At 57.9% G+C, this 27,216-nt stretch overlaps 11 protein-coding genes across 11 annotated transcripts; 7 read left to right on the forward strand and 4 right to left on the reverse strand.

Annotated features, from left to right (window-relative positions):
• Positions 1–231: 231 nt before the first annotated feature.
• On the reverse strand, positions 232–3,398 carry GGTG_06100 (gamma-butyrobetaine dioxygenase; the record flags this gene model as incomplete). Its single annotated transcript, XM_009223914.1, has 3 exons — positions 232–2,005; positions 2,667–2,985; positions 3,156–3,398. 3 exons carry the CDS (start codon positions 3,396–3,398, stop codon positions 423–425), a joined length of 2,145 nt encoding a protein of 714 aa, XP_009222178.1. The 3' UTR covers positions 232–422.
• A 43-nt stretch (positions 3,399–3,441) lies between these two features.
• On the forward strand, positions 3,442–5,288 carry GGTG_06101 (hypothetical protein). Its single transcript, XM_009223915.1, has one exon. The coding sequence runs from the start codon at positions 3,768–3,770 to the stop codon at positions 4,770–4,772; it is 1,005 nt and encodes a 334-aa protein (XP_009222179.1). The 5' UTR covers positions 3,442–3,767; the 3' UTR covers positions 4,773–5,288.
• Positions 5,289–6,563: 1,275 nt separating this feature from the next.
• On the forward strand, positions 6,564–7,490 carry GGTG_06102 (hypothetical protein; the record flags this gene model as incomplete). Its single annotated transcript, XM_009223916.1, has 2 exons — positions 6,564–6,683; positions 7,215–7,490. The coding sequence occupies 2 exons, from the start codon at positions 6,564–6,566 to the stop codon at positions 7,488–7,490; spliced, it is 396 nt and encodes a 131-aa protein (XP_009222180.1).
• Positions 7,491–7,825: 335 nt separating this feature from the next.
• Positions 7,826–8,315, forward strand: GGTG_06103 (hypothetical protein; the record flags this gene model as incomplete). The annotated part of the gene is made up of 2 exons (XM_009223917.1): positions 7,826–7,990; positions 8,151–8,315. 2 exons carry the CDS (start codon positions 7,826–7,828, stop codon positions 8,313–8,315), a joined length of 330 nt encoding a protein of 109 aa, XP_009222181.1.
• Positions 8,316–8,500: 185 nt separating this feature from the next.
• GGTG_06104 (hypothetical protein) lies at positions 8,501–9,970 on the reverse strand (the record flags this gene model as incomplete). Its single annotated transcript, XM_009223918.1, has 5 exons — positions 8,501–8,596; positions 8,846–8,947; positions 9,294–9,424; positions 9,491–9,622; positions 9,715–9,970. 5 exons carry the CDS (start codon positions 9,968–9,970, stop codon positions 8,501–8,503), a joined length of 717 nt encoding a protein of 238 aa, XP_009222182.1.
• A 1,033-nt stretch (positions 9,971–11,003) lies between these two features.
• GGTG_06105 (hypothetical protein) lies at positions 11,004–11,465 on the forward strand (the record flags this gene model as incomplete). Its single annotated transcript, XM_009223919.1, has 1 exon — positions 11,004–11,465. The coding sequence occupies one exon, from the start codon at positions 11,004–11,006 to the stop codon at positions 11,463–11,465; it is 462 nt and encodes a 153-aa protein (XP_009222183.1).
• A 1,002-nt stretch (positions 11,466–12,467) lies between these two features.
• On the forward strand, positions 12,468–14,659 carry GGTG_06106 (hypothetical protein; the record flags this gene model as incomplete). Its single annotated transcript, XM_009223920.1, has 4 exons — positions 12,468–12,494; positions 12,907–12,988; positions 13,264–14,462; positions 14,507–14,659. The coding sequence occupies 4 exons, from the start codon at positions 12,468–12,470 to the stop codon at positions 14,657–14,659; spliced, it is 1,461 nt and encodes a 486-aa protein (XP_009222184.1).
• A 572-nt stretch (positions 14,660–15,231) lies between these two features.
• GGTG_06107 (H/ACA ribonucleoprotein complex subunit 3) lies at positions 15,232–15,596 on the forward strand (the record flags this gene model as incomplete). Its single annotated transcript, XM_009223921.1, has 2 exons — positions 15,232–15,406; positions 15,568–15,596. The coding sequence occupies 2 exons, from the start codon at positions 15,232–15,234 to the stop codon at positions 15,594–15,596; spliced, it is 204 nt and encodes a 67-aa protein (XP_009222185.1).
• Positions 15,597–15,905: 309 nt separating this feature from the next.
• Positions 15,906–17,715, reverse strand: GGTG_06108 (20S-pre-rRNA D-site endonuclease NOB1). Its single transcript, XM_009223922.1, has one exon. It carries the CDS (start codon positions 17,502–17,504, stop codon positions 16,071–16,073), a length of 1,434 nt encoding a protein of 477 aa, XP_009222186.1. The 5' UTR covers positions 17,505–17,715; the 3' UTR covers positions 15,906–16,070.
• Positions 17,716–18,338: 623 nt separating this feature from the next.
• Positions 18,339–24,850, forward strand: GGTG_06109 (kinesin-II 85 kDa subunit). The gene is made up of 2 exons (XM_009223923.1): positions 18,339–18,938; positions 19,055–24,850. The coding sequence occupies exons 1-2, from the start codon at positions 18,884–18,886 to the stop codon at positions 24,256–24,258; spliced, it is 5,259 nt and encodes a 1,752-aa protein (XP_009222187.1). The 5' UTR covers positions 18,339–18,883; the 3' UTR covers positions 24,259–24,850.
• Positions 24,851–26,142: 1,292 nt separating this feature from the next.
• On the reverse strand, positions 26,143–26,598 carry GGTG_06110 (hypothetical protein; the record flags this gene model as incomplete). The annotated part of the gene is made up of 1 exon (XM_009223924.1): positions 26,143–26,598. The coding sequence occupies one exon, from the start codon at positions 26,596–26,598 to the stop codon at positions 26,143–26,145; it is 456 nt and encodes a 151-aa protein (XP_009222188.1).
• Positions 26,599–27,216: the final 618 nt, after the last annotated feature.

Consider the following 27,216-nt stretch of genomic DNA (forward strand, 5'->3'; position numbering starts at 1 on the left):
GCACATCTTTCGCTCTGCCACCAGAAATAGAAATGTCTGGTACTTTGTCAGTATCCACGAATCAGCGGGGTCAAGCCTGCCCGAGGAAAGCACCGACGCCTGCAGCAGGGCCAGAAATTTCACCCACAGTAAGACGCTTGATGGTGACGGCAGGATGCGATGCAACGGTCGCTATTTTCGCAACCAATTGGACCAGGGTGCTCGTAAATAGCACCGGGGCCGGAGAAGGATCGAAAATTGTTCTGGCCCGATGGGAAGTCGGGAATAGCATCGGAGCATCACCGTCCCAGGTTCCCTTCTCCGCCGAGGTCACTCAAGTTCAGACCATGAGAAACACGGGGCTGGGCATGATTCCTACGGGTCTCTAGATAGCTTAATACCTACCCTAGGGATGCACAGGCATCTAGGCTATCATGTAATCATCAACTAGTTTTCAGCGCCGCCGGCATCTGGGCCAGTTTGCTGAGCATCACCTGCTCCTGGACGTAGGTCCCCTTGAGCCACCTCTTGCCCGACGTGACGTTGAACTGGCGCCGCCCGTGTAGCACCCTCATGTTGTCAAAGATAACACACTCGCCCGGCTCCATCTTGTACTCGAACATGGCGTCGGGCGCGCATGCCGCATCCCTGAACCGCCGCGCCGCCGCGCGCCAGTCCTCGAGCGGGTCGCCGGCGCCGGCTGGCATGGGAGGCGGCAGGAAGTGGTCCTGGAACGGCGGCGACCAGCCGATGGAGTCGACGGCGCCGCTCCCGTCGGCGGCCAGCGTCACCACGGGCCTGCTCCACTCGTACCAGTAGCCGTTCTTGTCGTAGTGGTAGCGCACGGGGGCGTCGCGCAGCAGCGCGAACTGGGCCGGGTCGGCGGCGCGCACGGCCTCGGCGGCGCGGACGCCGTCGCTGAACAGCGACTCGCCGCCCTCGCAGCTGTTGGCGAGGCAGTGTAGCAACTGCAGGCGCGGCGGGTCCTTTATGTACAGCAGGTCCTGGTGCAGGCCCAGGAAGACGTTGGTGTAGGCCACGTTCTCAGCCTGCGGCTTGGACACCACGTCCCACGTCTTGCCGTAAAACGTCGTCTGCAGGTGCCCGATGGGCCGCGCGATCTCCTCGACCGCCGCCTCGGACTCGGGCACGCCCCGGATGAAGACCAGCCCCAGGCGCGCCAGCTCGGCGAACCCGCACCAAAACTCGTCCCCGCCCTTGACCCAGTCGACGTAGGGGATGAAGCTGGCCTGCGCCTCGAACGACTTGCGGTCCCAGGCCGTGCGGGAAACACGCGGGCCGCCCGCCATGATCACGCTTGACGTCGCCGAGGCCGCTGCCGCCGCCGCCCTGGCGACGAGCGAGACGGGGTACACCGAGTGGTGGGCTGCCCCGCCGGACAGGAAGTCGTCGGCCCATCGGACCTCGAGGGAGCCGTCCGGAAGCACGGACTGGGCATCGACCATGAGCGACGCGGGGATGTCGCACGTCTCAAAGTTCTTCTGACCGGAAGAGGGGTCGACGCAGGAGCTGCACCTGCAGCTGTCGCGCAGCCAGAGCTTGGACAGACGGGCCTCCTCGCCGTCGGGCAGGCTGACAGACAGGGCCCGGGCGGCGTCGTGCTGCTGCTGCTGCTGCTGTGGGCTGTGGTTGGATGCGCTGCGCTGGCCCATCACACCGCTGCTGCCGGACAGGGGCCTACCATGGTGATCGGCGGCGGCGCCGGAACGGCTCCCCGGGCGTCGTTGGGCGTCGCCAGCCAGCTGGGAGTACGCATGTCGATCCTGTGCAGCTCTGGGAACGCGGCGGACGGGGATTGGGGAGTGCGTGGCCCTGGCACAGAGCCGTGCTCCAAGGCGCAATCCCGAGTGGCTCATGGTACCTTGGGCTGAGAGTTTGTGCCCTGCACTGGCGCGAAAAGCAAAAAAAGGGGCGGGGTGGTTGGGAAGAAGGCCTTTCTTGGCCACACCGGCTTGGGCTTGAATTTTGCTGCGAGAAACGGCGGCCCCTGGAAGTTGTTGCCTGCCTCTTTCACATCGACACATCAACATTCATTCACATACAATACACGACAGCACTCTCCTCTACGCCCTGTGACCCGCCCCCCAGCCCATCCATCTGTCCGTCTGGGTCTGGTTCGGCATGTGAGCGCGAGCCTTTTCGCTGGGTGGTGGTGTCCCACTGCCGGCACCGAGGCATAAATAAATACCGCCAGCCGTGCAGAAGTGGTCATCAATCCCACTAGCGGACGACCGACCCAATGAGGGGTCAGCACCCAGAAGGAAGGGTGGGCCTTGTTTTGTGGGACGGACACATGTGTTGGGGAGTCAAGGCAAGGGAAATCGTCTGTCCGACACAAGGCCCTACCGCGAGAGACGCGAGGCAAAGAAGAAACAAGAAAAAAAAAAGCTTGGAATATGCACCTGCATGCGTGCACGGCAGATGCATGTCAGATTGGCATGTTTCTGTGCTCCGCAAACGTGTTGTGACTGTTTACATTCCATTTTGCTTTCCGTTTTCTGTAGCCCGTTGGTGGCTCAGGGGACAGAACGCGGCAGCCGTTGAGTGGCCGCGCTGCGGCGCCGTCTGATTAACGTGCTCGGAACAGAAATGATCTTCAGGAACACCGCACCCACCTTGGAAGAGCCTTGGAAAACATCCTAGCTGGCTGCCACCGTCTCACGCACCTCTGGAGGAGGTGACAGTGCAAACCGCAGCCACTTTACTGATCCATATCCATGGAAATTGTCCGATCCAGGGCACGGTGGGACGGCTAAACCACGCAAGCCGCGGTGAGCTAGGGTCGTCGACGCCAGCAATCAGCCACGCTCTGGGCGGGCTGGGAGCAGCAGCGCCAGGAGGGCTGGGAGGTGGCCCGCGGTTGGCCTGTTGCCCTGAAGAAATGCCGCCGGCCACACAAGGAAACGCACCGCACACGGTGCCTGCCAAGACGACCAGATTTTTAATTTGGCCAATTAGCCTGGGCTGGGCCGCCCAGAGACGTTCCTGAAAGGGGGGTGCAGGGGTAGGGGCTAACGCTGCAAGGAACAGGACCGCTTTGTTCGATGTGAAGCGCGCTATCAATGGCGCTGGTGGGCGCCTCGCCCTTCCGCTGGTTGGAGGTGTGCCCACTTCCCTCCCCATCCCTCCTCATCAGTGGCATCTGCCCGCGGTACCTGCGCCTTCCCAGATCGGTACCTGCCCTTCCAAGGCTCTTCGCTCCTTCCAACCCCTGTCCGCAATGTTGCGCTTATTTCCCAAGAGGTCTGGTCCGCCCGGCGGGTGTGGGTGCCATGAGAGGATGGGGCCTTGGGGCCGTTCCTCGTCGTCGTCGATTGGCCGTGGCCCTGGCCCACCGGCTGGTCGCCAACGAACCACCCTAGCTCCTTTGTTCTACTGGGATCCCACTCTCTCTTCATCCCTGCCCCTGCCTCTCCACCCCGTTTCCCTCTCGTCCCTTCCCTTCTTTTATTTCTATCTCCTCAGACGCTCTCGTCAACGCCGCTCTTTTCCCCTCTCTTCGCCATCGCGAAGTCTGTCACTCTTTCGACAACACCAGCGCCCGATCACCACACTCCTTCCACCGTCAGGTAACCACGCTCTTTAAGCACCAAAGGATCGCCGACTCCAGCCTGCCAGCCAGCTTGGAACACCATCCAACCCCAGCTTCTGGAAAGTGGCAGAGAAAGTAAACACGCACACCAGCTCCGGCATCCGACGACTTAACGACGACCCGATCACGAATTCCACATCCTTTGCAACCGGATAGACAAGTACACTCCAGCAAGATGCATCTCACCCCGCTCATCCTGCTTGCCGCTGCCGGCGCATCGGCCCACCCTTCAGGCCACGCCCACATGCACCGTCACGTCCATGAGAAGCGCACCCCCGTTCCTGCCCCGGAGCCCAACCCGGCTGTTGGCGACCTTGTCACTGCCACCGTCATGGGCAAGGTCGTCCAGTGGACCAACACGTATGACGGCAAGAGCTCTCCTTTCCTGATGGGCAGCAACAAGAAGAACAATGGCGACAAGAAGCCCAAGGCTTCTCCTACCCCGGCCGTCAGCACCGCCTCTGCGCCTGCTGCCCAGAAGACCGACGCTCCATCTGATGGCAAGAAGGGCGATGACAACAAGGGTGGCAAGGGCAAGGGTGCAACGACCAAGGCGCCCTTCTGCAACGGCGCTCCCGCCCTCATCAAGCGCGCCACTGCGCAGCAAATCGCCTACACGGGCAACACTGGTGCCAAGGGCAACTGGGGCTGCAACATCATGCTCGTCGCCGACTCCAAGACGGCCGACCAGTACCAGTACACTTCAAAGTTCACCAACGTGGACAAGGACGAGCAGACCTGCACATGCTTCAATAAGATTGGCCCTGACGGAAAGATTGATGGCTTCTTCCATGAGGGCGTCAAGTGGACCATGGCCCCTGGCGACACCCAGTACGTCGCCTACGACTCCAACACCCAGGGTGGTTGCGTCTGCAACTCCGGCAAGTCGCTGCGCAAGACCACGTTCGGTCAATTCGCCGGCACATGGCTCGAGTTCGACTTCGAGAACACCTCCAACAAGGGCTGGTCGGGCGCCGACGCCTCCTCGCTCGTCCCCCAGAAGTACAGCATGCAGGTGGACGGCCTTCAGGTCTGCTCCCAGGGCACCTGCTCCACCATCTGGCCCGGTGGTCGGGGTGACAACGCCTACCTTGGCGGCATGGAGGACCTCGACGGCATCGGCCTGAACATCCCTCCCGGCAAGTGCCAGCTGGACGTCAAGGTTGGCTACAACAGCTAAATCTTGTCGCTTCCATCTGACATTTAAGCATATTGATACATCTTATTACCTATTCCCCTTTTACACTTCATCTACCCCGACGACACATTTGCCTCTCACTCAGCTGGGCGGTGTGTCCGATAGGCGATCTTGACAACTGTCCACTCGTTTCTTTTGTCATTGATTTTAAGCTATACATTTTCGCGAGATATGAATGGCGGCGCTGGTTTTGATTTTAGGCTTCTGGTTGTATTTCTGATCCTTGTAAGGAACTTGGACTTGATATCTTCGCAATACCCAAGTTTTAAGCTCCAAGAAGGGCTCGCGTGGTTGAGTGTTGGAACCCTCTGATCCGTGCCTAGGCCTTGGTCCATCCACAGCAATGTAATGTTTGTCTTCGCTTTGCAATAAGAAGTCAATTGAACCATTTCACCACTGATTGTCTGTTGTATCCGGGACCCCTTGATTTACCAACTCCCTCCAACACGACCAACATGACTCCGTTGACATCAGGCAGATCACTTCGGCCAAAAACACTAGATGATTCTGTTGTCGTGCAAGTAAAATAGCACCGAAATGTCACAGTACCAAAACAGCAGCGGTGGCAGTTGATCCCCAATTCCAAGAGTCCTGGACTGGATCACCAAGACACGTCCGCCAAGATGGCCACTTTTTTCTTCATCCCACAGATTCTTGCCGATCCATCTTGCCAATCTCGAGTCGCTCGTCGATTAGGTTTTTCCTGCGTGCCTGCCAATCCGTATTTCGCTCAACCAGTGTGGTAGTCTGTGGGGACTTTCGTCCGCTTTGCAAAACAAAAAGCTTGGCTGGTTTTTTGTTCATGCGCTGGGGATCGGCGGGCTCTGGACCAAGGCAGAATCCACTTTCAGCTTTTGTTTCCTTTTTCTGTCGGTTCTTGTCGCCATCGCGTATGAAGTTCAGGTTGATGTTGAACTAATAGTGGCAACCTCTGACCTCGCTAGCCGCCCTCGGGGCTTCCAAAAGGCCTAACCGTGACCACCTCTGGGTAATTTCCACATCCAGAGCCTCGTCGATGCCACGCGAACGGACACGCCAGCTTTTCTCCTCTGCACCCTGAGGTGTGGGTGCGGGCGCCTGGTATGGGTCCCATGGGCGCGCACGGGTCAATTGTCCAACACAGTATCGAGCAAGCTCGGGAAACAGTAACGAAAAAACCAGATGCCGCCTACCGGCACAGGACGGCGAGTCGGGGCTGTGCAGTCCCCTTCGTCGCCAAACGGGCCGCCGGGGATGCCACCCGCGGCGTGGTGCCGTCTCCACAAACGGAGTCTGGACGCAGTCTCTTCCACTTGCCTGCTGTTCTGCCAGCAAACTGCGAGGGTTTTTTTTTTCTCCTTCGCAGCTTTTCGCTCCTTGGCAAGCATGGACGATGACTCAAAAGAAAAGAAAGTTTTTTTTTTTTTTCGACCAGGTACCCTATTGTCAAAGGACTCTTTGTGGCCAACTCGGCGGCGGCGGCGACGGCAGCCTCCATTGTTTTCCCGACAGGAATAGACAAGCGAGCGCGGCGCGTCACCCAGTGGGGAGCTTTTTTTGTTCGTTGATAGGGGATGCTTCGCCACCCTCATCTCGATCCCCCGCCAAGAAAAAAAAAAAAAAAAAAAAAAAGGGCACACCTACCAACTTCCGGTTCAAGGCATTCAGCAGTCCCTGTTAAGGTATCTTTCGGGAGACGGCCACAGTATTCGGGAGACTACAGTATGCAGGAACGTGCCATTTCGTGCCTTCAGGGGGCCAGCCTGGGCTCCTTCGTATAAGTCCAATACCCGAATGCAGCTGCCAGGTTTGAACGTCGCAAGTGGCAGTGCTGCCCGGGTTTGCGGCTCCACGCACGCGGCACAGGGCTTCTTCGCGCGCCTCCTAGGATTCCAACTTCCAACATTGGCGGGCGTATGTCTTGCCCGTTCACGTAATCCCGCATTCCAGCCCGGGTTTTCGTCATAGCAGCAACAACAACACGTCCTGGGCAAACTGACACGACTCAAAGTGCCAGCCCACGACATGAGCTGGACCTACTTGGGAGGCTGAACTTTGTATTCCCCATGAGAGCGGGTCTACCGCGGCGAACGCACGCGTCCATCACGGGCATCATTCCGTTCGATGTGCCCACATTTTATGCCCGCTGTGAAGACCGCGAGAGGGCCTCACGTGAATCAGAAAATAGGGCTAATGCCAGGCGTCGACAACTCCAACGGGCTGGGTATGGCTTGGTCGCTGGTTGCGCGTAGCCAAAGAAGCGCTGCCGTGGGCGCGTGAAAACCATGGTTGTGGCTCGGAAATTTGTCAACAGTGATGATACGGTAACATGCCATCGTCGAGCGTATCTATACGCGCTCGCCATAGGTACCACCACCCTCGTGCTGCATGGCCAGCCTCCGCTCTAGTAAGCATGACGACAACTGAGGTAGCCATGGTAGACAGATTTGCATAGTTGATAGCAGCCAGTTGGCCACCCACCCTGCCGCCGGCGTATATGCGCTGTGGCCTAGCAAAAGCGACGCATCCGAGGCCATCAACGGTTTGGCCCAACGGGAACGAACCAACAGCGGCGGGGTCGCGCCCGATTCGGGCTTCCCGCTCCTTCGACCTCCGCGTCCGAAAACAAACATCTACGGGCATTGGCTCGATGCCCGCCGGCTCAACACGTCGAGGTGGCAGCCGGCCCCACCCACGACGGCAACCTCGCGTGAGCTGTAGCACCTCTCTTGAGGGGTTAGGGGCGTTTCCTCGGCATGGCAAACCCGTGTTTCCAGAAAAGACCCTTTCCCGTCCCGCGCGCGCATCCCCGAGGGGAGGCCGGATCTCGGATCGGTCCAGATGTCTAGTCGGATCGACTGCTATAGTAATACGTGGGAGGGAAGGAGGAGGAGTAGCAGTCCGCCCGTCGTCTGTATAAAGTTGGGGCCGGCCGCCTTGCCTCCACACCATCATCCTTCTCACCATCCCCTTCATCCCGGCTCAGGCCAAGATCCCCCAAGGGCTCTCTCTCTCTCTCTCTCTTTACACAAGGATCAAGTTCTTTCTCGCTCAAAATGCGCTTCTTTGGCCTCATCGTCACCCTCGCCGCCGGCCTGGCCGCCGGCTCGCCCATCGCAGAGACCAAGGCCGCCGACGAGTGCCCGAAGTGGGATGCCCTCGTCAAGTTGTGGAACGGCTTCGCTTGCTGCACTTACAGTTACGACAACGCCGTGGGCTGCGTAAGTTGACACTCCCGCCTTCTTTTTTTTTTTTTTTTTGGCTTGCATCCTCATGTTCCCTCCCAATCTCTCCCTGCCGATTCCTGCCTGCTCCGCTCTACGCGGGTTCACTGTTACGATCCTTCAGACGCAATCTGACCGGGCGCCTCGTCTTTGACAGTGCCGGCTGCCGGCTGCCGACGAACACGGCTATTACCCCGAGTCCATGCCCTGCACTAGCCCGTGGTTCTCGTCCTTGGATAAATGGATCCAGTTCATGAACTGCAACCGGGATGAGCCCTGGGACGGTGACTGCGAGGGCGTGCCTATCGTTAAGAAGGCATAATGGAGAAGACGGTGGTGCTGGGATGGGCCGCAGGGCCTCAGGGTGGCTCTCGATAGTTTTCTCAATGGGGATGGTTGCTTATTCGCAAAGCGAACTGGCTGAGTGTAGAGCTAAATCTCGCATGACCAAACATGGGACTCGCAAACTCTAGCTCGGCCAATTAATCCGATACCATGATGAATGTATCACACAAATCCAAGTCCGGAGTTGCTCTGGGGAGTGAAGACGGAGCTGCGGGTGCTGAGGGTGGATGATATTAAGGCGGAAATGTACACATGGGGCTGGTGAAGACAAGTTGAGTAATTTGCGATACCCTAGCCACCAAAAGAGGCTGGTAAACACGAAACAGCTTTTGATGGACGTAATTCGTACCCCCTGAAATCAAGGGGTGGTCGGCAGTATATGATGGGGGTCCGGCATTCTCAGATAACCTCGCGGGAGCTCATTTTGAGAAGGCGCCTGCGTGTGTCCACATCATCAGTACGGCTGTATGCAAGCTACCTACCTACCGAAACAACTCCTTTACTCACCTGGATTCCCTTGGCCCACTCCCTGATAGCATCAAAGTTTTTACATTTGTGCCTGGTGTTGAAGTCGGGGAATGGCGTCACGTTCCTTGGGTTGTACCAAACCTGGCCTGCAACGCAGTTAGTATCATGTCTATTGAGCATCAGGCTAGGTAAGCGCACCTAGGAGGCCAGTATCGACATTACACATCAGAGCTTGGCGAACGGTATCTAGGCAGTGACCTGACCGATGTGTCAGCAGATCACGACAGCTCAGATCAGGGGCGACTGCAAAGTACTAATATGCAGCTCTAGGATGCGCTCGTCATTTAGGAAAGCGTGAGTGCCGAGATTCTTGTAGTACTGCAAATTGTAGTACAGCCCTTTTCTGACAAGATTCTTAGGGGAGGTTAGATGCATAGTGGCCCCATAAACTTGGGGAGAATCAGGGTTGCCGGTTTCCGTGACATACCAGACAATGGAGATGATGCAAGCCCTCGACATTTACGAAAAAGCCGCCTCCAAACTTGTCGGATCGCTGGACGTGACGAGAACCGAGTCCAGCAGCAGCTCCCTGCTCTTTGGAAACGATGCCTGGTCGATCTGGGAGTTTTTTTTTTTAGCACGCGAGGAGCACGGCGAGCTGCAACAAATCACACAGGTCCTTACAGTCTGCTCCAAGGGCTTCCCACGCGGCGTCGACCTCGGGTGATGCGGGGCGCCTGTATATGTTTTGTCGCATGAAGGAGCCGTTGAAGCTGACGTCTGTATACTTGATACCGACCTCGCCCAGAATCGGAGCTGGGTGGAGTCGACGGCCAACTTAGCAGTGCGGGCTTTGGGGCAGCTGCATGTACTACAGCTCAATCTCTGTAGATGCCGGAGAGACTCACAGTATTTGGATGTGTGGAAGGAGCACTCCGAATCAAGGTCAACGGCTGGGCTTGTAGATCGACCGAAGTATGCGCCTAGGAGGCAGCACATGATGTTCGACACGATGAAGAGTGAGGCAATGCTGACGATGAGAAGGCGGTTCCTGAAGGCCGCAAATATGCATGGTTTAGCGAGCTCGACATCATCGTGGGATTCACTCTGGTCATCTGTCGCTACCAGAGGGGAGTATTCGGCGCTCTTGTGGGCGTCGGCCATTTTCTCGCTTGGTTGAAGTGTCCTTCCGGGGATGGTGGATTGAGACTCTCTCCAGACTAGAGAAGTGAAATGGGAGATACGGGGGAGTAGAATAGAGGCGGGCTTCCGGCAGACAAAAGTCGCTATCTGGGTGATGTCAGCGAGCCAACATGCTCCGACCTTCGTTTGCGCTTGCCTCGAAGGGAGGCGTCGCCCAAGTGCTCGCGCCGAACCCCTCATGGCGACTTCTTTTTTAGGATTCCTCCAGTTGGGCAGGCGCGGGATTGCGTCTGGAAGTGCCCACGTCCAGCCACGTCCGAGCTGGCGGCTGATCAGTGAAGGCACCAGAATCTTGACAGCTAAAAAAAAGGCGGCCTATGCGCCGCCCAGACCCGATCACACGGCGCTGACAATGGATACCCTACGAGCTCTTTTCTACCAAGCTAGTTTGAGCTCGGGCATAAGGCTGGATATGGGAAAGGAGGTGCTGATACCTCCCCGCTAGGGCTAGGGGTTATGCTTTGAACTAGTTCCGCACAGCCATGACGATGCCTGCTAGATAGCGCCCGTCTCTTGCAGAATCTGCCTGAGCCGCCGCCAAAACCTCGCCAAGACCGAGTTGATGCCAAATGGGCAGTAAGCCGTCTCCCGAGTATACTGGCTATCCCGATGGATCTTAGATACGCTTCAAGCCCCTCGGGCCGCTCACGCGCTAGCCCGGTGGCTTGACGGAACAGAACCTCATTTCATGTCATTGCGTGCCGACGATAGCTCTCTAATCTGGGTGCCGGGGGGCGATGGTGGGCTCCAAACCCAGTACCCGAAAGACGAGCACCATGGCTTTGGATCTTGGCGTTGATGGCAGCTGTGTACGCTTCACCCACAGGAAACGAATCGATGGGTGCCAACCTATATATAAAGGGGCATGCCGCCGCACATATCCTAGCCTTGACACTTCTCACGCACACCTTCATTGTCCTGCGTCTCAGTACCAAGCAAGATCACCAAAACCCAGTCACAGTTCATATCCCAGGCTCCCCACATCGTTCTCAAGATGAAGGTTCCTATTGCCACGATCCTCGTCGCTGGGCTCGCCCTGCCCGCCGTGGCTGCCCCTATTCGTTCTTTCGACGTCGTCGCACGCACCCCCGGCGGAGGCGGCGGCAGAAACGGCAAAAGCGGCACCTACTCCAACAATGGCAGCAACAACACCAATGGCAACTACGGCAACTACGGGTCCTATGGAACGTACAGCAACTACCCGACATCTTACACAACCTACGGCACATACCCCAGCACATACTCGACATACGGCTCGTACCCAAGCAACTACTCTACCTACGGTACTTACAAGCGCTGGGTGGGTTGGGCGAAGAACCTCTTTGCCCATTCGTCGGCTGACGTCGAGACCAAAGGCGCCGTCTCGGGGGCCGTGGTGAAGAGACGTCTCTTCAACCCTGGCCCTGGCAAGCAGGAGTTCCCCAAGTTCAATGTTTCCAGAGCCAGGATCGTATGAGCGGGGGCGATTGCTGCAGTTTCAAGACCGAGAGCCGTGGGAGTCGGTCCTGTGCCCGTTGTCGACACAAAGTCAAACCCTCGGAGCGAACACATACGCACAGGCGAGAGTCACGACTGCGTCTAGACCCAGACTGGATCACCGGCAAAGCTTCTCCGTAGGCAGTGCGCTCAGGGGCAGCGAACTTTACTATTTGCTCGAGTTAATTCTATCCACAGCCATTCAAAGATCAAGGTCGGGCGCTGAGGGAAGATATCTAGGCGAGTATAGACATCGATATGAGGCTTCATCTAGTATGAGCTAGTGTTTCCTAGGACGCTCCTTTTTGCTGCATTTTCGTGATGCGCCATCACATAATATCATTTGTTGGGAACTGGACCGATACCAGATTGCTGTAGTCGAGCGCCTTCATGTACTAGCTGATGATCAGGCTTGGGAGAGCGGAAGGGAGAAAGAACAACTGATCTCGCTCCTGCTGCTGAGCCCTCTACACGAACGTAAAACGCGACCTAGAAGATTCAGTCTCACGACATACCTGGTTTATCAATCACCTCCAATGAAGCCAGCGCTAGTGAGCATTCAAGCGGGGAGCGCTCCATGTTAAAGCTGTAACCTGGACACCATATCAACGACCGACGACACCATCAATCCAGGCCTCTCGCCCTGGAACTCTACCGTTAGCGTCACGCCCAGCCCCTGCCTGCTCTCATTGAATCGCATCTCGCCATCTTTCCCGCCGTAAACCACACTCTCGATATGGGCCTTGAAGTCCTGATCCGTAGGAAGCGGTCCTTGCTGGTGCTGGCGCCCACGACCGCCTGAACCCTCGAGGCCGTCCTCACCGCCCCGACCCGTCGACCACAGCAGCTAGGCTGTCGTGGCCAGGTGCCTCGATCCAAGTCACTTGTGGTTCAGGTTAGGTGGGATTGCTTGAGAGAATATCAGACTAGTATACCTAGGTAGGTACCTAGAGGATGCAACCTCCCCGCTTCACAGCCGTCCATGCCGACCCGCCTTTCCTTGCCAGATGTAAGCGCGCAACAGCCCGACAGCCTGGCCGACGCAATGGAACGCCACCTATACACCTCGCGTTTGTTGAAAGTAATCGATGAATACCAATCATCCACCTCATCTCCCACACTAGCGCCCAATTCGCTAGCCTCTAGCTCGTCGGAGCGCCTCGGTGGCATCAAAACAGCTGAACTCTTAGTTTACTAGCAAGTTGCAGCCACTCTCTTTGAGTGCATGTTCAGCCGGCGTCGTGCATGCCGCTCGAGAGCGGGCACCAGCTATGGCAAGGCCGGGAGACACCCGGGATACCGTCTCCTGCATCCCGTCGCCTCGCCGGCTCTCTCCATGAGTCCATGATGGCCTCGACCTGCGCCCCCTGTAGGCAGGCCGGTCAGATAGCGATTCTGCCCCCTCTCTTGCCTGGGTCTAGACTCCGGTCGACGGAGTATTGCTTCACGAGGCGCCTCCGGACATCGCAGCTCTCTCCAAGATGAGGCATCGTGGAATCAAGAGTAAGGGGCTCTAGGGCTTCTTAGGGATATATCAAGGCCGTCCCCCGACTCGATTTTCTCCTTCCTTATGCTCTCATGATCCATTCTCCCCATCCCTCATCGCAAGCGCAGACCACCGACCCACTCATCACTTTGTTTGTTCCACACCTGGGTCAGATCCCACATACCTTCATCATGGCCTTCCCTCAGATCTGCACCGAGGTGCCCGTTCCGCCAATCTCCGAGCGCAGGCGGACATGCTCGCGGTCCGGGAGAATCCCCGCAATGGCACCCAGATCACGTCAGGGAACTTGATCCCGGGTGTCGGGAAGATGGGCCTCGCCCTCCCGGTCGGCCGCATGTGGAGGACGGGCCGCACGCTGCGGGTCAAGATCCTCAACGGGTCCGAGAAGATTCAGAGCAAGGTGCCAACATTAAGTTCGACTTTGTCGACCCGGGCGACACCGACATTCGCGTCAACATCGACTCGAGCGGCTCGTCCTGGTCGAAGCTGGGCACAGACTGCCTGTCCGTCCCGGCCGACCAGCCCACGATGAACTTCGGCTGGCTGAAGGATTCAACGCCCGAGCGCGAGTTCTCGCGTGTCATTACCCACGAGTTCGGCCATGCGCTGGGCTGCATCCATGAGCACCAGTCGCCAGCGACCCCTATCCTCTGGAATAAGAAGTTCACGTATGAGTATTATCAGTCGACGCAGAACTGGACCAAGGATGAGGTCGACACCAACCTCTTCGACCACTACGCCTCGACCACGACGCAGTTCTCAGCCTTTGACCCGAGCTCCATCATGGTATACGCCATCCCGTCTTCCATGACCACCAACGGCTACTCGACGGCAGCGAACGACCACCCGTCCGAGACGGACAAGTCCTTCATCGCGAACGCCTACCCGACCGAGGCGCGGGGCCTCTCCGCATTAATCACCATGGAGGTGCGTGCTTGGGACGAGCCGGCCAAGACAGCCTCCAAGCGGCAGATCTTCTCCCAGGAGCTCGACACCCCGCCCAAGCTGGCCGTGGGCCTCAACTGGCTCGACGTCGCCAACGCGACCAACATCCGCGTCCACGCCTACGCCGGCAAGCTCAGCAAGGCGTCGGCCGACGTGCACATCGACACCTGGCACGACACAACGCTGTACTCGGCCGGCTGCACGTGGTTTACGGCGTCGCAGTCGCGCGACCCGGACTTCCAGGTCGGCGAGTTCAGCACCCAGGACGACCACACATGGGACAAGCCGCAGCCCAACACGTCGCGGCGCATCAACTTTGAGCGGCCCTACCACGCGCCGCCCAAGGTGGTCGTCTGGCTCAACCAGCTCGACATGGCGCACGACAAGAACTGGCGCGTCAAGGCGACGGCCACCGGCGTCGACGCCAAGGGCTTCACCCTCCACCTCGACACCTGGTCCAACACGACGCTCTACGCGGCCAAGGCGGCTTGGATCGCCTGGCCGACAAGGCCGGCGTGGCCAGCGGTAGCTACAGCACCGAGGACGTCCGTCCTTGGGACAAGCCGCAGCTGGAGAACGCCGGCAAGGCGAGCTTCCCGGCCGGCGCGTTCCGGGACACCCCCAAGGTGCTGATCGCGCTGAACAGCCTGGACATCGACTGCGGCAAAAACCTGCGGCTGAAGCTCAGTGCCAACTCGGTGTCCAAGGACGGCATGACCTGACACATTGACAGCTGGTACGACACTAAGCTTTACATGGCCGCGGCTTCATACATTGCCTTCACCTAGGGCGAGCCCGCGTAAGCACTCTCTCGGGACGGGGTGTCGACCGTGAGGTTGTGTAGGGCATCCGAGGAGTGCGGTTTACTGTGGATGTGTGGAGTTGCCAAACCGCTGAGCAGACTGTTAGATAGCAGTAGAACAGTCAGGGCACGAAATCCATGTCAAAAAAATTGTTGGAAACGCGGGATGGTGACTTGCGTGCGTGCTTGCGTAGATGAGGGACAGATGTAACATGTGCCCCATATAAATGTCCAACGTTGACGCTCTGGTTAGGTGGGGCGGCACTCACAGCACAGCGGAGGGAGAAGCCGAAGGCGGTACCTAACGGCAGTTTCCCGGCCTCCAGAAATTTTCTCGAGCTTCAATCGCCGCGCTTGGCTGGATTGCTTCGACTGCTTTGGATCTCGACGACCGAAACCACGCGAACCGCAATCGACCAAACCAAACCGCACCGGCCCTCCGCCCCCATCTAGTCCAACTCCCCCAAACGAAAACCGAACACTTCGCTCAGAATGCATCTCATGTGCAACGTCGACGCCTCGGGCAAGCGCGCCTACACCCTCAAGAAGGTGCTGGAGGGCAAGGTGACCAAGTCGGCGCACCCGGCCCGCTTCTCGCCCGACGACAAGTGGTCAAGCCACCGCATCACGCTTAAGAAGCGCTTCGGCCTGCTGACTGCCGAGAAGAGTGAGTCCATTGTTGCTTCCAATTGCCTGGGTCTCCAGAGGGACTTTGTGACGGCGAGTTGCGGCTGGCGACGCGCCAATAATCCACTGAGATGTTTGTGTTGGCGACGGAAAAGAATAGACCCAGCTGACCGTTTGCCATCTTTGGCTCCTGTTCTGCAGAGGACCTCAAGGCTCTCCAGTCATCATAGAGTGCTTGATCCCTGGGTATCTACCCACACGCGCGCCGGAATGGCCGCGTCGTTTCGTGACCGGCTCTCGACGGTCGCATGCCGATTCGAGGAGTTTTGGGGGCGTTTACTGTTCCTGCGGCTATGGTGGCCTTGCATGCTGGACGGCTTTTCCTTCGCCTTCCATACCACCATGGCGCCCGGCTCGTCACAGCGCCTGGACAGGCATGGGAGGATACAAACGCGAGTTGACCCGGCGCGCAGGGCTCCACCCGCCCAGAACCGGGGCGTTGATGTGATATTGACTTTGATATTTGCATTGTGGCAGGCGTTGGAACAAAAAATGATTTCCTGGCTTTTTCATGGTAGATAAAGGTCCCTGCCATTCACTGTGTGGTTACGGGACTCCAATTTTTGTCTATCCTGCGTTGTTTCTTGGTATCATATCATGCGTGGTAAGGCACCCGACAGAAGAAAATATCATGGTATCTGAAATCATCTCCGCTTCTTTCCGTTCACGTTACGCCCGGCCCCGACCTTGATCTTTCCGTTTCCGCCGACCCGGTCGCCGGTGAGGATGCCGGGGAGGTAGTCCTCGTCCATGAGGTCGCGGACGCGCGCGCGGCGGTCCTCATCGGCCTTTCGCTGGTACTCCTTTTGGTCCTCGGCGAGGATCAGGTCACGGCCCCAGCCGTTCTTGCCGCCGCCTTGGGCCGCCGCCCCCGCCGACTTCTTGCCGTTCGCGTTGCCGTGCACGGGCTTGGGGATGCTGAAGACGTTGCCGCGGTTGTTCCACTGGAAGTTGCGCTTCAGGTGCACCTTGAAGTTCCCGGACGAGTCGGTCGAGGAGCTCACGCGCGTCAGCGTCGCCTGGCCGCACGAGGGGCAGAACTGCTTGTCCATCTTGCGCGTCACGGCGAAGCAGCCGTGGCAGCGCAGGACCCAGCTCTTGAGCTGCGTGATGCGCGCGAGCGTCGGCGAGACCACGTTCAGGTTGATGCGCATCGCCACGTTCTGCATGGCAAAGTCGGACGTCAAGATGCAGGCCTGGAGTACCCTCTGGATCGGCTGCGGCACGGGTGTGCGGTTGTCCTTGGCTTGGTGCTTCTTGATGTTGGATGGTGTGATCCACTCGCCGTCGCCATCGTCTGATATCTGCTCTTCTTCTTCCGTCAGGGTTTCGCCCTTGGCCTCTTCACCCTGCTGGTCCGCTTCTGACTCGGGGTCCTGGAGCTCTTCGGTAACGGGCTCTGACGAACTCTTGGGCGCCTCGCCGGGCTCGACCAGAACAGCGCTGTGCTCTTCCCGCGCTGCATCCACTGTCACATCGCCTGTCGCATCCCCCTGCTCGGCCTCTCCTGGCTCTTCCGACGTGACCTCTGGCAGAGCTGCTGCTGGTGCCTCTGCCTCGGAAGGTATGACATCCGCAATCGCTTCATCCCTCTTTGGAGGACTACCGTTAACCCTTTTCTGATTGGGCTCGTTTCTTAACCTCCAGTCTCCCCCGTTCCTCTCGATCTCAAGCTCGTAGGTCAGGGCGATCAAGTGGATATCTGGACGGCTGAGAACCTCGAGATCCCCAGTCCGGCGAGCAAAGTCGGACACAAACTTGATACTGCCGGGCCTAGGGCTACGGAGCTTGAGAAAGGGCAAGAGGGTCGTGTTGATGCGTGATCGCGTCTGCTCGTCCTTGATCTCGTCGAGAACGGCGGGGATGGTATACAGCTCTTCTGCCTGCGCGATGAGTGTGCTTATGGCTGGATCGCCTTTGATCAAGGGGCCAGTATCCAGAACAAGGCTGTGGATTGGCTTCGGGGGCGTCGAGGCCGAAAGCGCGGGAGCGCTGGCGACGGGCGCATCGCTAACTGGTGGAGGGGCGGGACCGGCCGGCGGAACTTCCGGTTGGGGTAACGACGACGAGGTCGCCATGGTGGCTAGGCCGATTGGCGGAGGGCAGGCCGTTCGGAAAGTGCGCGCTTCGGACTGCCTAAGGAACAAGCGAGGCTATTTTGGTGGGTTCACTTTTGTCTTTTCCCGTTTCTTTTTCGTAGGAACGCTTCTTTGGCGCCTTGTAATGATTTTAGTGATGTGGCGCTCCGTGCGCCTAGAGGGGTAATTGAAAAAAAACTGGCGTGATGGGCAGAATTCATGCGGGGCAAATAGGGCCCTGCCTGGCGCCTGCAAAACATCGTTGTTCCTACGCTCGCCTCGCTTTGGTAATATGCACAGCGGGAGCTGCCACGACGCACGGTGCGGCTTGACGGCTGTCCCGCTCTCTCGGGAGGGTGAAAGCACTCCCGCGGATCCCTGGCAGCTGGCTTCCGTACCTGTAAGTAACTTTCTCCTGGCCGATAGAGGGGATATCGTCGAGTTCTCGAGGTCTGCAGGTCTCATGTATATATCGTCCGTTATTTGCGTCCTGACCCTCGTGCAGCCCCTCTCCCGTCCAATACATCCCCAGCTGGCCCTGTGTGCTTTGCTTTCCGGGACGCTGGTGCTGTTCCATGGCGCTGCGCGATTTTAGCGACACAATATGTGGCTGCCCGCCGGGGCGAAGTTACTCTCTGGTACATCCACCCGCCTGTGGGAGAATGCCGATCTGAAAATCAGAAAATCATGGTCCGCGCCGTACAGTGCCGGTGGGGGTCATCATTGACACGTGAACGAAGCTTAATTTCCGTCGGCTGTAAATGACGAAGGCGGATGTTGCAAGCCAATAAAGGGGGGTTGGATCCCGCGCGACCGCGTTTTCTGGTGTTGACACGGTAGATAGGCTGCTGCCGAAGGAAGCCTTGGACAAAGAATCGCCCGAAAAGAAGACTCTCAGCCTGCAGAGCCTCGTCGGGTGCGGATTCCCGCAGGAAGCCGGGGTTCGCACGCGACTCGACTGTGATTTAGAGCTTGTGCACCAAACTGAGCCAGACTGAGCCAAATCGTCTCCTTTCTCCGTTGAAATCGCCCTTTGGGAGATTGGTCCCCACCCAACGTCAATAGAGAAATCCGCCCCGAAATCAGATCCTCAGACTCCGTCGCCGCAACGAACCCGGACGTTTCCCTCTCCGACGAGCCCCGTCTCCGACGCAACCACGCCGCCCTCCGCCAGAGAATGACCCGTGCCCGACGGACGGTTCATCGTGCTGGGATTACACCTGGGGTTTCATCGAGACCGGCTCCTCCAGCGCGCGGAGCTGATTGATCGCACCCATTTTGTCCATCTCCCAAGCCTGCCCCCGGCCGAGGAGATCGTGTCGCAACGCCCAGGGCCCCCGAACACGCCGCCCGGCGAAGTCTCCTAGAAGACCGCCAACATGGCTGGCGGAAACATCAAGGTCGTGGTCCGTTGCCGGCCCTTCAACGGGCGAGGTGAGTCTTGGCCCCGAAGGAGTGGGATACAGTGCGGGAGGGAGGGTTGTTGCGGATGGCTGGCTTGCGCGACGGGATGCGACGGCAGAACTGACACCAGGGGCTGGCCGTGGCAGAAATGGACCGCGGCGCAAAATGTATCGTCGAAATGAAGGACAACCAGACGGTGATCACGCCGTCGTCGGACTCGGGCAAAGGCGCCAAGGACCTGGCCCCGAAGGCCTTCGCCTTTGACAGGTCGTACTGGTCCTTCGACAAAAGCGCACCAAACTACGCCGGCCAGTCCAACTTGTTCGACGATCTGGGGAAGCCCCTTCTCGATAACGCCTTCCAGGGATACAACAACTGTATTTTTGCCTATGGACAGACCGGTTCTGGAAAGTCGTACTCCATGATGGGATACGGCAAGGAGATCGGTATCATCCCTATGATTTGTCAGGACATGTTCAAGAGGATAGGCGACATGCAGAAGGACCCAAACCTGAAGTGCACCGTCGAGGTGTCATATCTCGAGATCTACAACGAGCGAGTGCGCGATCTGCTGAACCCAAGCACCAAGGGAAACCTCAAGGTCCGCGAACACCCCTCGACCGGTCCTTACGTCGAAGATCTTGCGAAGCTGGTTGTCGGCAGCTTCCAGGAGATCGAGAACCTCATGGACGAGGGCAACAAGGCGAGAACGGTGGCGGCCACCAACATGAACGAAACGTCGAGTCGAAGTCACGCTGTTTTTACCTTGATGGTCACCCAGAAGAAATTCGATGTCGACACCAAGATGGAGATGGAAAAGGCGGCCAAGATCAGTCTGGTGGATCTGGCAGGCTCGGAGCGCGCCACCTCCACCGGAGCTACCGGCGCACGTCTCAAGGAAGGTGCCGAGATCAACCGGTCTCTGTCAACGTTGGGCCGTGTCATCGCCGCCCTCGCCGACCTCTCAACCGGAAAGAAGAAGAAGGGTCCTGGCGGCACTGTTCCATACCGAGACAGTGTTCTGACCTGGCTCTTGAAGGACTCGCTCGGAGGAAACAGCATGACTGCCATGATTGCTGCCATCAGTCCGGCCGACATCAACTTTGACGAGACGCTGAGCACGCTGCGTTATGCGGACTCTGCGAAGCGCATCAAGAACCACGCCGTCGTAAACGAAGACGCCAACGCCCGCATGATAAGAGAGCTCAAGGAGGAATTGGCCATGCTCAAGAACAAGCTCGGTGGCGGCAGCAGCGGAGGAGGTGGCGGCGGCGGCGTTGGCGTGCCTGCTGAGGAGGTGTATGCCGAAGGGACGCCGCTGGAGCAGCAGATTGTCAGCATTACACAGTCCGATGGATCCGTCAAGAAGGTCTCCAAGGCTGAGATCGCGGAGCAGCTCAGCCAGAGCGAGAAGCTCTTGACCGACCTCAACCAGACGTGGGAGGAAAAGCTGCAGAAGACCGAGGAGATTCACAAGGAGCGCGAGGCCGCACTCGAGGAGCTGGGTATCAGCATCGAGAAGGGCTTCATTGGGCTCAGCACGCCCAAAAAGATGCCTCACTTGGTCAATCTGTCAGACGACCCACTCCTGGCCGAGTGCCTGGTCTACAACCTCAAGCCTGGAACGACGATGGTCGGCAACGTCGAATCCAACGCCGAGCACCAGGCAAATATCCGCCTGAATGGCTCCGGGATTCTGCACGAACACTGCACTTTCGAGAACGCGGCAGACGGCACCGTCACGCTGGTTCCGAAAGAGGGCGCCGCGGTCATGGTTAATGGCAAGCGCATCACGGAGCCCAAGCAGCTCCACTCCGGATACAGGATCATTCTCGGCGACTTCCATATTTTCCGATTCAACCATCCCATGGAAGCAAAGGCGGAGCGCGCGGAGCAGAGCCTGCTGCGGCAGTCCATCACCGCCAATCAGTTGGCGAACCTCGACAAGATCTCCCCCCTGCCCTCGCCCAGGCCCGGCGGCCATGACAGGTCTGTCAGCAAGGCTGGCTCTGATTTTGGCGATAGTCGCCCAGACTCGCCTTCGCCGTTCTCGCGCAACGACGGCAACTCTGACTGGTCGTTTGCGCGCAGAGAAGCAGCGGGTGCTATCCTTGGGTCTGACCAGAACTTCACAAACCTCACGGATGAAGAGCTCAACGTGCTCTTTGAGCAACTCCAGCGAGCAAGAGCCGAGAGAGTCAATGGTACCAGCCGCGAGGGGGACGAAGACTTGGAATCCATGGCCTCGTATCCCATCCGGGAAAAATATCTCTCGACAGGCACAATCGACAACTTCTCTCTCGACACCGCTTTGACGATGCCTTCAACCCCTAAGCAGGGCGAGGTGGAAGACAAGCTACGCGAGGTGCGCGAGGACATGCAAACACAGCTGGAGAAACAAAAAGATGACTACCGGGAGCAGATCAAGACCGCCTCAGCAGCCAACGTCGAGGTCGAGGAGATCAGACAGGAAAAGGCTAAAATGGAGGATGCGCTGGTGCAGCTCAAGGCAGACATGCAGAAGCAGCTCGAGGTCCAACGGAAAGAGTTCGAGGCCAAGATGGACAAACTCGACCCTCTGAAGCGACCCAAAGCCAACCCGAAACTCTCCGAAGTTGAGATTGAACAGGCCAAGGAGGTGGTGAAGCATTGGAAAAATCGCAGATACGTGCATATGGCAGAGACGCTCCTGCAGCACGCGTCGACGCTCAAGGAGGCACAGGTCATGAGCCACGAGCTTGAGGAGAATGTGTTTTTCCAGTTCACTGTTGTCGACGTCGGCCACGCTCTCTGCTCGATGTATGATATGGTGCTGAGCGGGCTGCCTGGTGAGGGTGACGACATTGCTCTCGAGGAGGCACCCAAGCCGTGCATCGGCGTCCGCGTTATCGACTACAAGGACGGCTCCGCTCGCCTGTGGAGTTTGAACAAGCTGCTCGACCGCGTGCGGCAGATGCGGCAGATGTACCAGTACCTTGACGAGCCCGAGTACTCGCAGCACCTGAGCTTCGACAACCCGTTCGTGGAGAACTGCATGCCTCAGTTTACGCTCATCGGAGAGACCGACGTGCCCTTGCGGGCCGTGTTTGAGAGCCGGGTCCAGGACTTCACTCTCGATGTGCTCTCGCCGCACACGTCGCACGCCATAGGCATCATCAAGCTGTCTCTGGAGCCCTCGAGCGCCCGGGCGCCGACCAACACGCTCAAGTTTAACGTGGTCATGCACGAGATGGTTGGCTTTGCGGAGCGCGAGGGCGCCCAGGTGCATGCCCAGCTGTTCATCCCTGGAGTCTCGGAGGAGGGCGGCATCACAACGACGCAGATGATCAACGACTTTGACGAGGGCCCCATCAGGTTCGAGAGCGTGCACAGCATGAGCATCCCGCTATTTGGCCCCCAGGACATGTGCCTCCGTGTTGCCATCTTCGCCAAGGTGTCGACCATGCATCTTGACAAGCTTCTCAGCTGGGACGACATGCGAGAGGCCACGCCAGGAAAACAGAAGGCGGCCAGGATTGCAGAATCGCAGTTTTACACCAAGGAGAAGCATGACATCCTCGCGCGGGTGCAGATCATGGAGCTTGACGAGAACGGAGAGTACGTGCCGGTCGAGGTCATGCAGACCAGCGAGACCGACTCAGGCGCATTCCAACTCCACCAGGGTCTGCAGAGACGGGTCGCCATCAGTCTCAACCACAGCTCCGGCGACGCCCTTCCGTGGGACGACGTGCGGTCCCTGCGAGTTGGGAAGATCCAGCTGGTCGACCATACCGGCAAGACGCCCGACATGGGCACTGAGTCTCCCGACATATCTTTAAAGCTGTCGACCAAGCCCGTCTTCCGTGACAACGCTAATGGAACCCGTAGCGTGACCCTGATCGGGCAGTGGGACTCGAGCCTCCACGGTTCCCTTCTCCTCGACCGTGTCACGGCCGAGAAGTACAAGGTGCAGATGACGGTCTCTTTCGATATCAGCTCCGAGAAGATGGCAGAGCCCATGAAGTTCTCCCTGAATGTCTTCTGCCAAATCATGTCGCGGAACTTTGTCAGGCAGACGTCGCTGCTCTCATCACTGTGGCAAAATGTCAGGATTGTCAAATCCTCAACCGGCATCTTTACCCTCTCGCTACGCCCTGCGCCCATCAAGCGGGTGGGTGACATCTGGCGTCTCAACAGCCAACACGATTACGTCAAAGGCGAGGAAAACCTCAGCTCCTGGGCTCCTCGTGGCGTCTCACTTGTCAGTGATTTCATTGGCGCCAAACGGAGGAGGAGGCGAATTGCCGAGGTTGGCGGCATCCAGAACTTCATCCGAAAGATCGGCTTGCCCGAGCCCAAGGTCAGGTCGGCCGATGAGGATGATATCCTTGCCGACATAGCGCCATCAAGGGGTCCACGGCCTGACGACCTCGACTCTATCGACGAGCTTCTCTCGGATATTCCCGACGTATCCACAGCTCCGTCTGTTGCCGATGACGGCGAAGCGGAGCCCGAAGCCGATGAATCTACGCTGATAGTCTCGGGCATGCAAAGGGAGGCTGCTGAGTACGGCGAGCAGGAGTCGGCGTTGCTCGAGAAGTGCCTGAAGCTATGGAAGAGCCATCCGGATCCTCTATTGCAGATTCTCGGTCCCGCGAACACAAGCCCGCCCGAGAACGGCATTGCGCCGGAGCCAGAAGAGGCGCCCCGTCTGATTGCGACGGTGGTGCGCGCCACAAAAAACCCCAAGGTCATGAAGGGTGGCTATCTGCTAGTGCCGAGCAGCGACTGCACGCGCTGGATTAAGCGCTTTGTGGAGCTTCGTCGGCCCTACTTGCACATCCACAGCGTCTCGGATGGCGAGGAGGTTTCTATTGTCAGCCTCCGCAACAGCCGCGTGGACAGCCAGCCAGGTATCCTGCCGCTGCTGGAAGCTGGAGGCCATGGCCACGACCCCGAGCCCGCGCCAAGCGAAGACGGACAGGAGCCAGGGTCGGAATCGCCTGGAGATGTGCGCCAGAACGGCAACGGCGGTGATCCAAGGCAGGGACACAGGAGACAAGCCTCTAGTCGCAGCACCATCTCATCACTCTGGAGCGGCGTAGCGGCTACCAGGCCGGCAGGGCGTCGTGGCACGGGCCTTGCCGCGCTCAGCGATCGCCTGCAAGCCGGTGTGTTTGCCATTTACGGGACTGACAACACGTGGCTGTTTGCGGCACGCAACGAGCGCGAGAAGCTCGACTGGATCTTCCGCATCGACCAGAGCTATGTTGCCTCCAGCGCCACTCCCAGCGGCATAAGCAGCCCCATCGGGTTCAATACGAGAATGGACGACTGCGACAACTTCTCCAGCGGCATTTCAAGCCGATGATCTCTTTTCTTGACTCTCCTTTTCTCATTTGGAATATCTCTTTGCGTTCTTGTCGCCGCACCGACACGCCTTTACGTCACGAGCCCACGACATCAACATGAAGCCCATCATTCTTTTTTCTTTCTCACCCGAATCCATATTACAGATTTCCCTTTGATGCCGAATCTAGCACGAGCCCAACCCCTTATTTCGACATCTACCCCTTCATCACCTTACCTACCCCACCCATATACCCCTCATATTCTGATTTCATTCTGACGCATGGCAGATGATGAGGTACGAGGATCTGTACTACAAGATGTTTCTTTGATTTACGCATAGACCTATACCCCAGCCTTTGCTTCCACGGTACGATGCGCCTTTGATTTGGCCCTTTTTTTTCGACCGCTTGGAGATACAGGAAAAAGGATTGCGGCAGTGGATACTCAAGCATCATCACTTGGAGAGAGCGAAGACAGCAGCAGCTGGACGGGCGGATTTGTCCCCGCTTGTCATAGAAACAGCAGTATCAGCTATGGCACCATACATACCTAGGCATGAGAATAATAGATGGGCAAATGTGCTCCATGTGAGCAGATGCAACACATGCACGAGATCCCCACCGAGAAAGTGATATTATGCAGGATTGGAGAGATTACGAATGTGGATGTGATGGAGCAGTTGCTGGATTGGGAAAGCTGACCTCGCCGGTTTCCTCGGTCGACGCCTGTTTTTGTGTCACGATGCTCGCTCTTTCGGCGAGCCGCCGGATCTCGTCGTATTCTAGGATTATTAAAGTCGTAAGATATAAGAGGTTCCGATCTCGGGGGGCTAACATGTGACCCCTGCATGACCTATGTTGGCTGAATAGGATGATGGGCTGTGACGTTGCGCCGGGATCTGCTGAGGAAACAGGAGAAAGAAAATTGACACCAAATGATGCCAGGAGGGTTGCCGACATCAGCGTAGCATCTCCCAATAGCGCCCTGGCTGTGGCTCCGGCATCCTGATTTTTAATGTACATTGGTGTACACAGAGCGAGCTTGGCTTCAGCTGGAGAGTTGAAGACGCGCTGCATGCTATTTGATGTGACCACACACACTGGGTGGCGCGCCGCGGCGCCCGAGGGTGCAACGTCAGCCGCCCGTCCCGCCCGTTTTTGATATGCGGGTGATACGAGGCCAGGGCAGGTGACACGGGTGGGAGACCCGAGGGACCCCAATCCGGGGAAGCGGGGTTCGCCTTTGAGCTTTTTTTTAACTTGTTTATTTTTTTTTTACGCGGCTGTATCACGCAATACTAGGCACAGAACAAGTGGTGTATGCATGCGGCGTGGAGAGGGGAGCATTGTGAGGCAGGTTCGTGTTGAAGGATTCGGCTCGGGACCACGCAGCTAGAGGGGGGCACCATTCCCGTTTTATTCGCTGGTGTTTGTCACAGATGGCAGGGGACGCGCAGATTATCGTAAACTCGGTTTGATTGTATTAAAATTATGCAGAAAGTGCAGACAAAGGATTGTGCCCTAGGATGCTGAAGGAGTGTGAGGAAAAAGGCCAGAAGATTAAACGCCCTCTAAAGCAGCCAGAACAAGGGAAGGGAAGAAGGGAAGAAAAGTGTTGCTGTGAGAAGAAGTGAACCACCCCGTCGATCACCCTTTGTGATCACAAAACCCCAAGTCGATCTTGAAAAGGTTGGCATTAAATATGTGCAAGATGAGTGAATGTTGAGAAGAGAAGGAATCCCTGAGAAAAAGAACCCATAACCAGATATGCTATGCGAGAGGGAGAAAAGTCTAGGAGACGCCAAAGGAGTGACAAGGAGATGAAAGATGTGAGAAGGACCGAGAGCTATTCACATAGCCAAAGATGGAGAGTCGAGGCTGCTCTTGCAGAGGCGAAAAGCCATCTAGCAGCTGTGGCTCATGCGCAGGCCGGCGCCGGGGGTGGCAGGGAAGCTGACGGAGCCCGGGCCCGCGCCGGCGATCTCGAGGCGGTAGGCCATGTAGGACCTGCAGCCGAACGAGTTGATGAAGCGGCGGGTGGGCTCGGTCGGCGAGCTCGCAAAGGTGATGGTGCCGACGATGGAGCCCGGGCTGTTGCCGTTGACGTCGATGACGTTGACGGCGGCGGCGCCCGAGGACGAGATGGCGAAGCCGGCCGGGAAGTAGGCCTCGAGCTGGCAGGCGCCCACGGCCGACGAGGGAGGGTAGAAGGCCACGCCCTGGGGGCTGCCCTTGGACACGGAGACGCCCGGAGGGGAGGCGGCGACGAACTGGCACGCGCGCTTGGAGACCTCGGCCGGGGCTGGGGCGGCCGAGACGGCGGTGGCGAGGAGGGCGACGAGGACGGTGGTGAACTGCATTTTGATGGTTGGTTTGTTGGTTGCGTGAGAAAGAGTGGTAGCGAGTGAAGGGCTTTTGTTGGTTGTTGGGAGTGTTTGCTTAAGAAAAGAAGCGATGGTAAGATGTTTATAGAAAGGCGAGCGAAGGTTGTTGTTTGATGTTTGTGAGTGAGAGGAAGCTCTGAAGATGCTGATGAGGATGGAGATGAAGGGAAAAGATGTCGATGGATAGCGAGGGCATCACCTCTCTTATATACACGAGAGGCCATATCTTTCATCCATCATCCAGCACTCAGGCTGCTCGGCCTCCTCGCCATGTTCCCCGGCTGCCTCGTCTCCCAGCTTGCTGCAACGTGCCATTCCCGAGGGCGAGCGGAGCAGCCGACCTAGGGATGGTGAAGGAATCTCGTGTAAGCCTCCAAGGTGGAGGTGCTAGCCGGCTAGCCCACCACCACCATTACCACCACCCACGAACTCCCGCATGACGCCAGCCGAGAAAAACAAAAGCACGCGCACGCAGCCAAGATTCTCATGACGGGGAGGCTGAGCAGCTGTCCTTCCTCTACATGGGGCTTGCCAACCATCAGCCAGGGGGAGCAAACACGAGATAGGCAAGCAGCATCAAACGACAGCAGGGTT

Source organism: Gaeumannomyces tritici, assembly GCF_000145635.1.
Source record: "Gaeumannomyces tritici R3-111a-1 unplaced genomic scaffold supercont2.3, whole genome shotgun sequence".
Taxonomy (NCBI): Eukaryota; Fungi; Ascomycota; class Sordariomycetes; order Magnaporthales; family Magnaporthaceae; genus Gaeumannomyces; species Gaeumannomyces tritici.

What these genes read in the sequence shown, in the direction of transcription:
- GGTG_06101 (XM_009223915.1), top strand. Translation starts at nt 3,768, where the DNA reads ATGCATCTCACCCCGCTCATCCTGCTTGCCGCTGCCGGCGCATCGGCC.
- GGTG_06108 (XM_009223922.1), bottom strand. Translation starts at nt 17,504, where the DNA reads ATGGCGACCTCGTCGTCGTTACCCCAACCGGAAGTTCCGCCGGCCGGT.
- GGTG_06109 (XM_009223923.1), top strand. Translation starts at nt 18,884, where the DNA reads ATGGCTGGCGGAAACATCAAGGTCGTGGTCCGTTGCCGGCCCTTCAAC. An exon ending in CCGGCCCTTCAACGGGCGAG is followed by an intron (nt 18,939 to 19,054) that starts GTGAGTCTTGGC and finishes TGGCCGTGGCAG; the next exon opens with AAATGGACCGCGGCGCAAAA.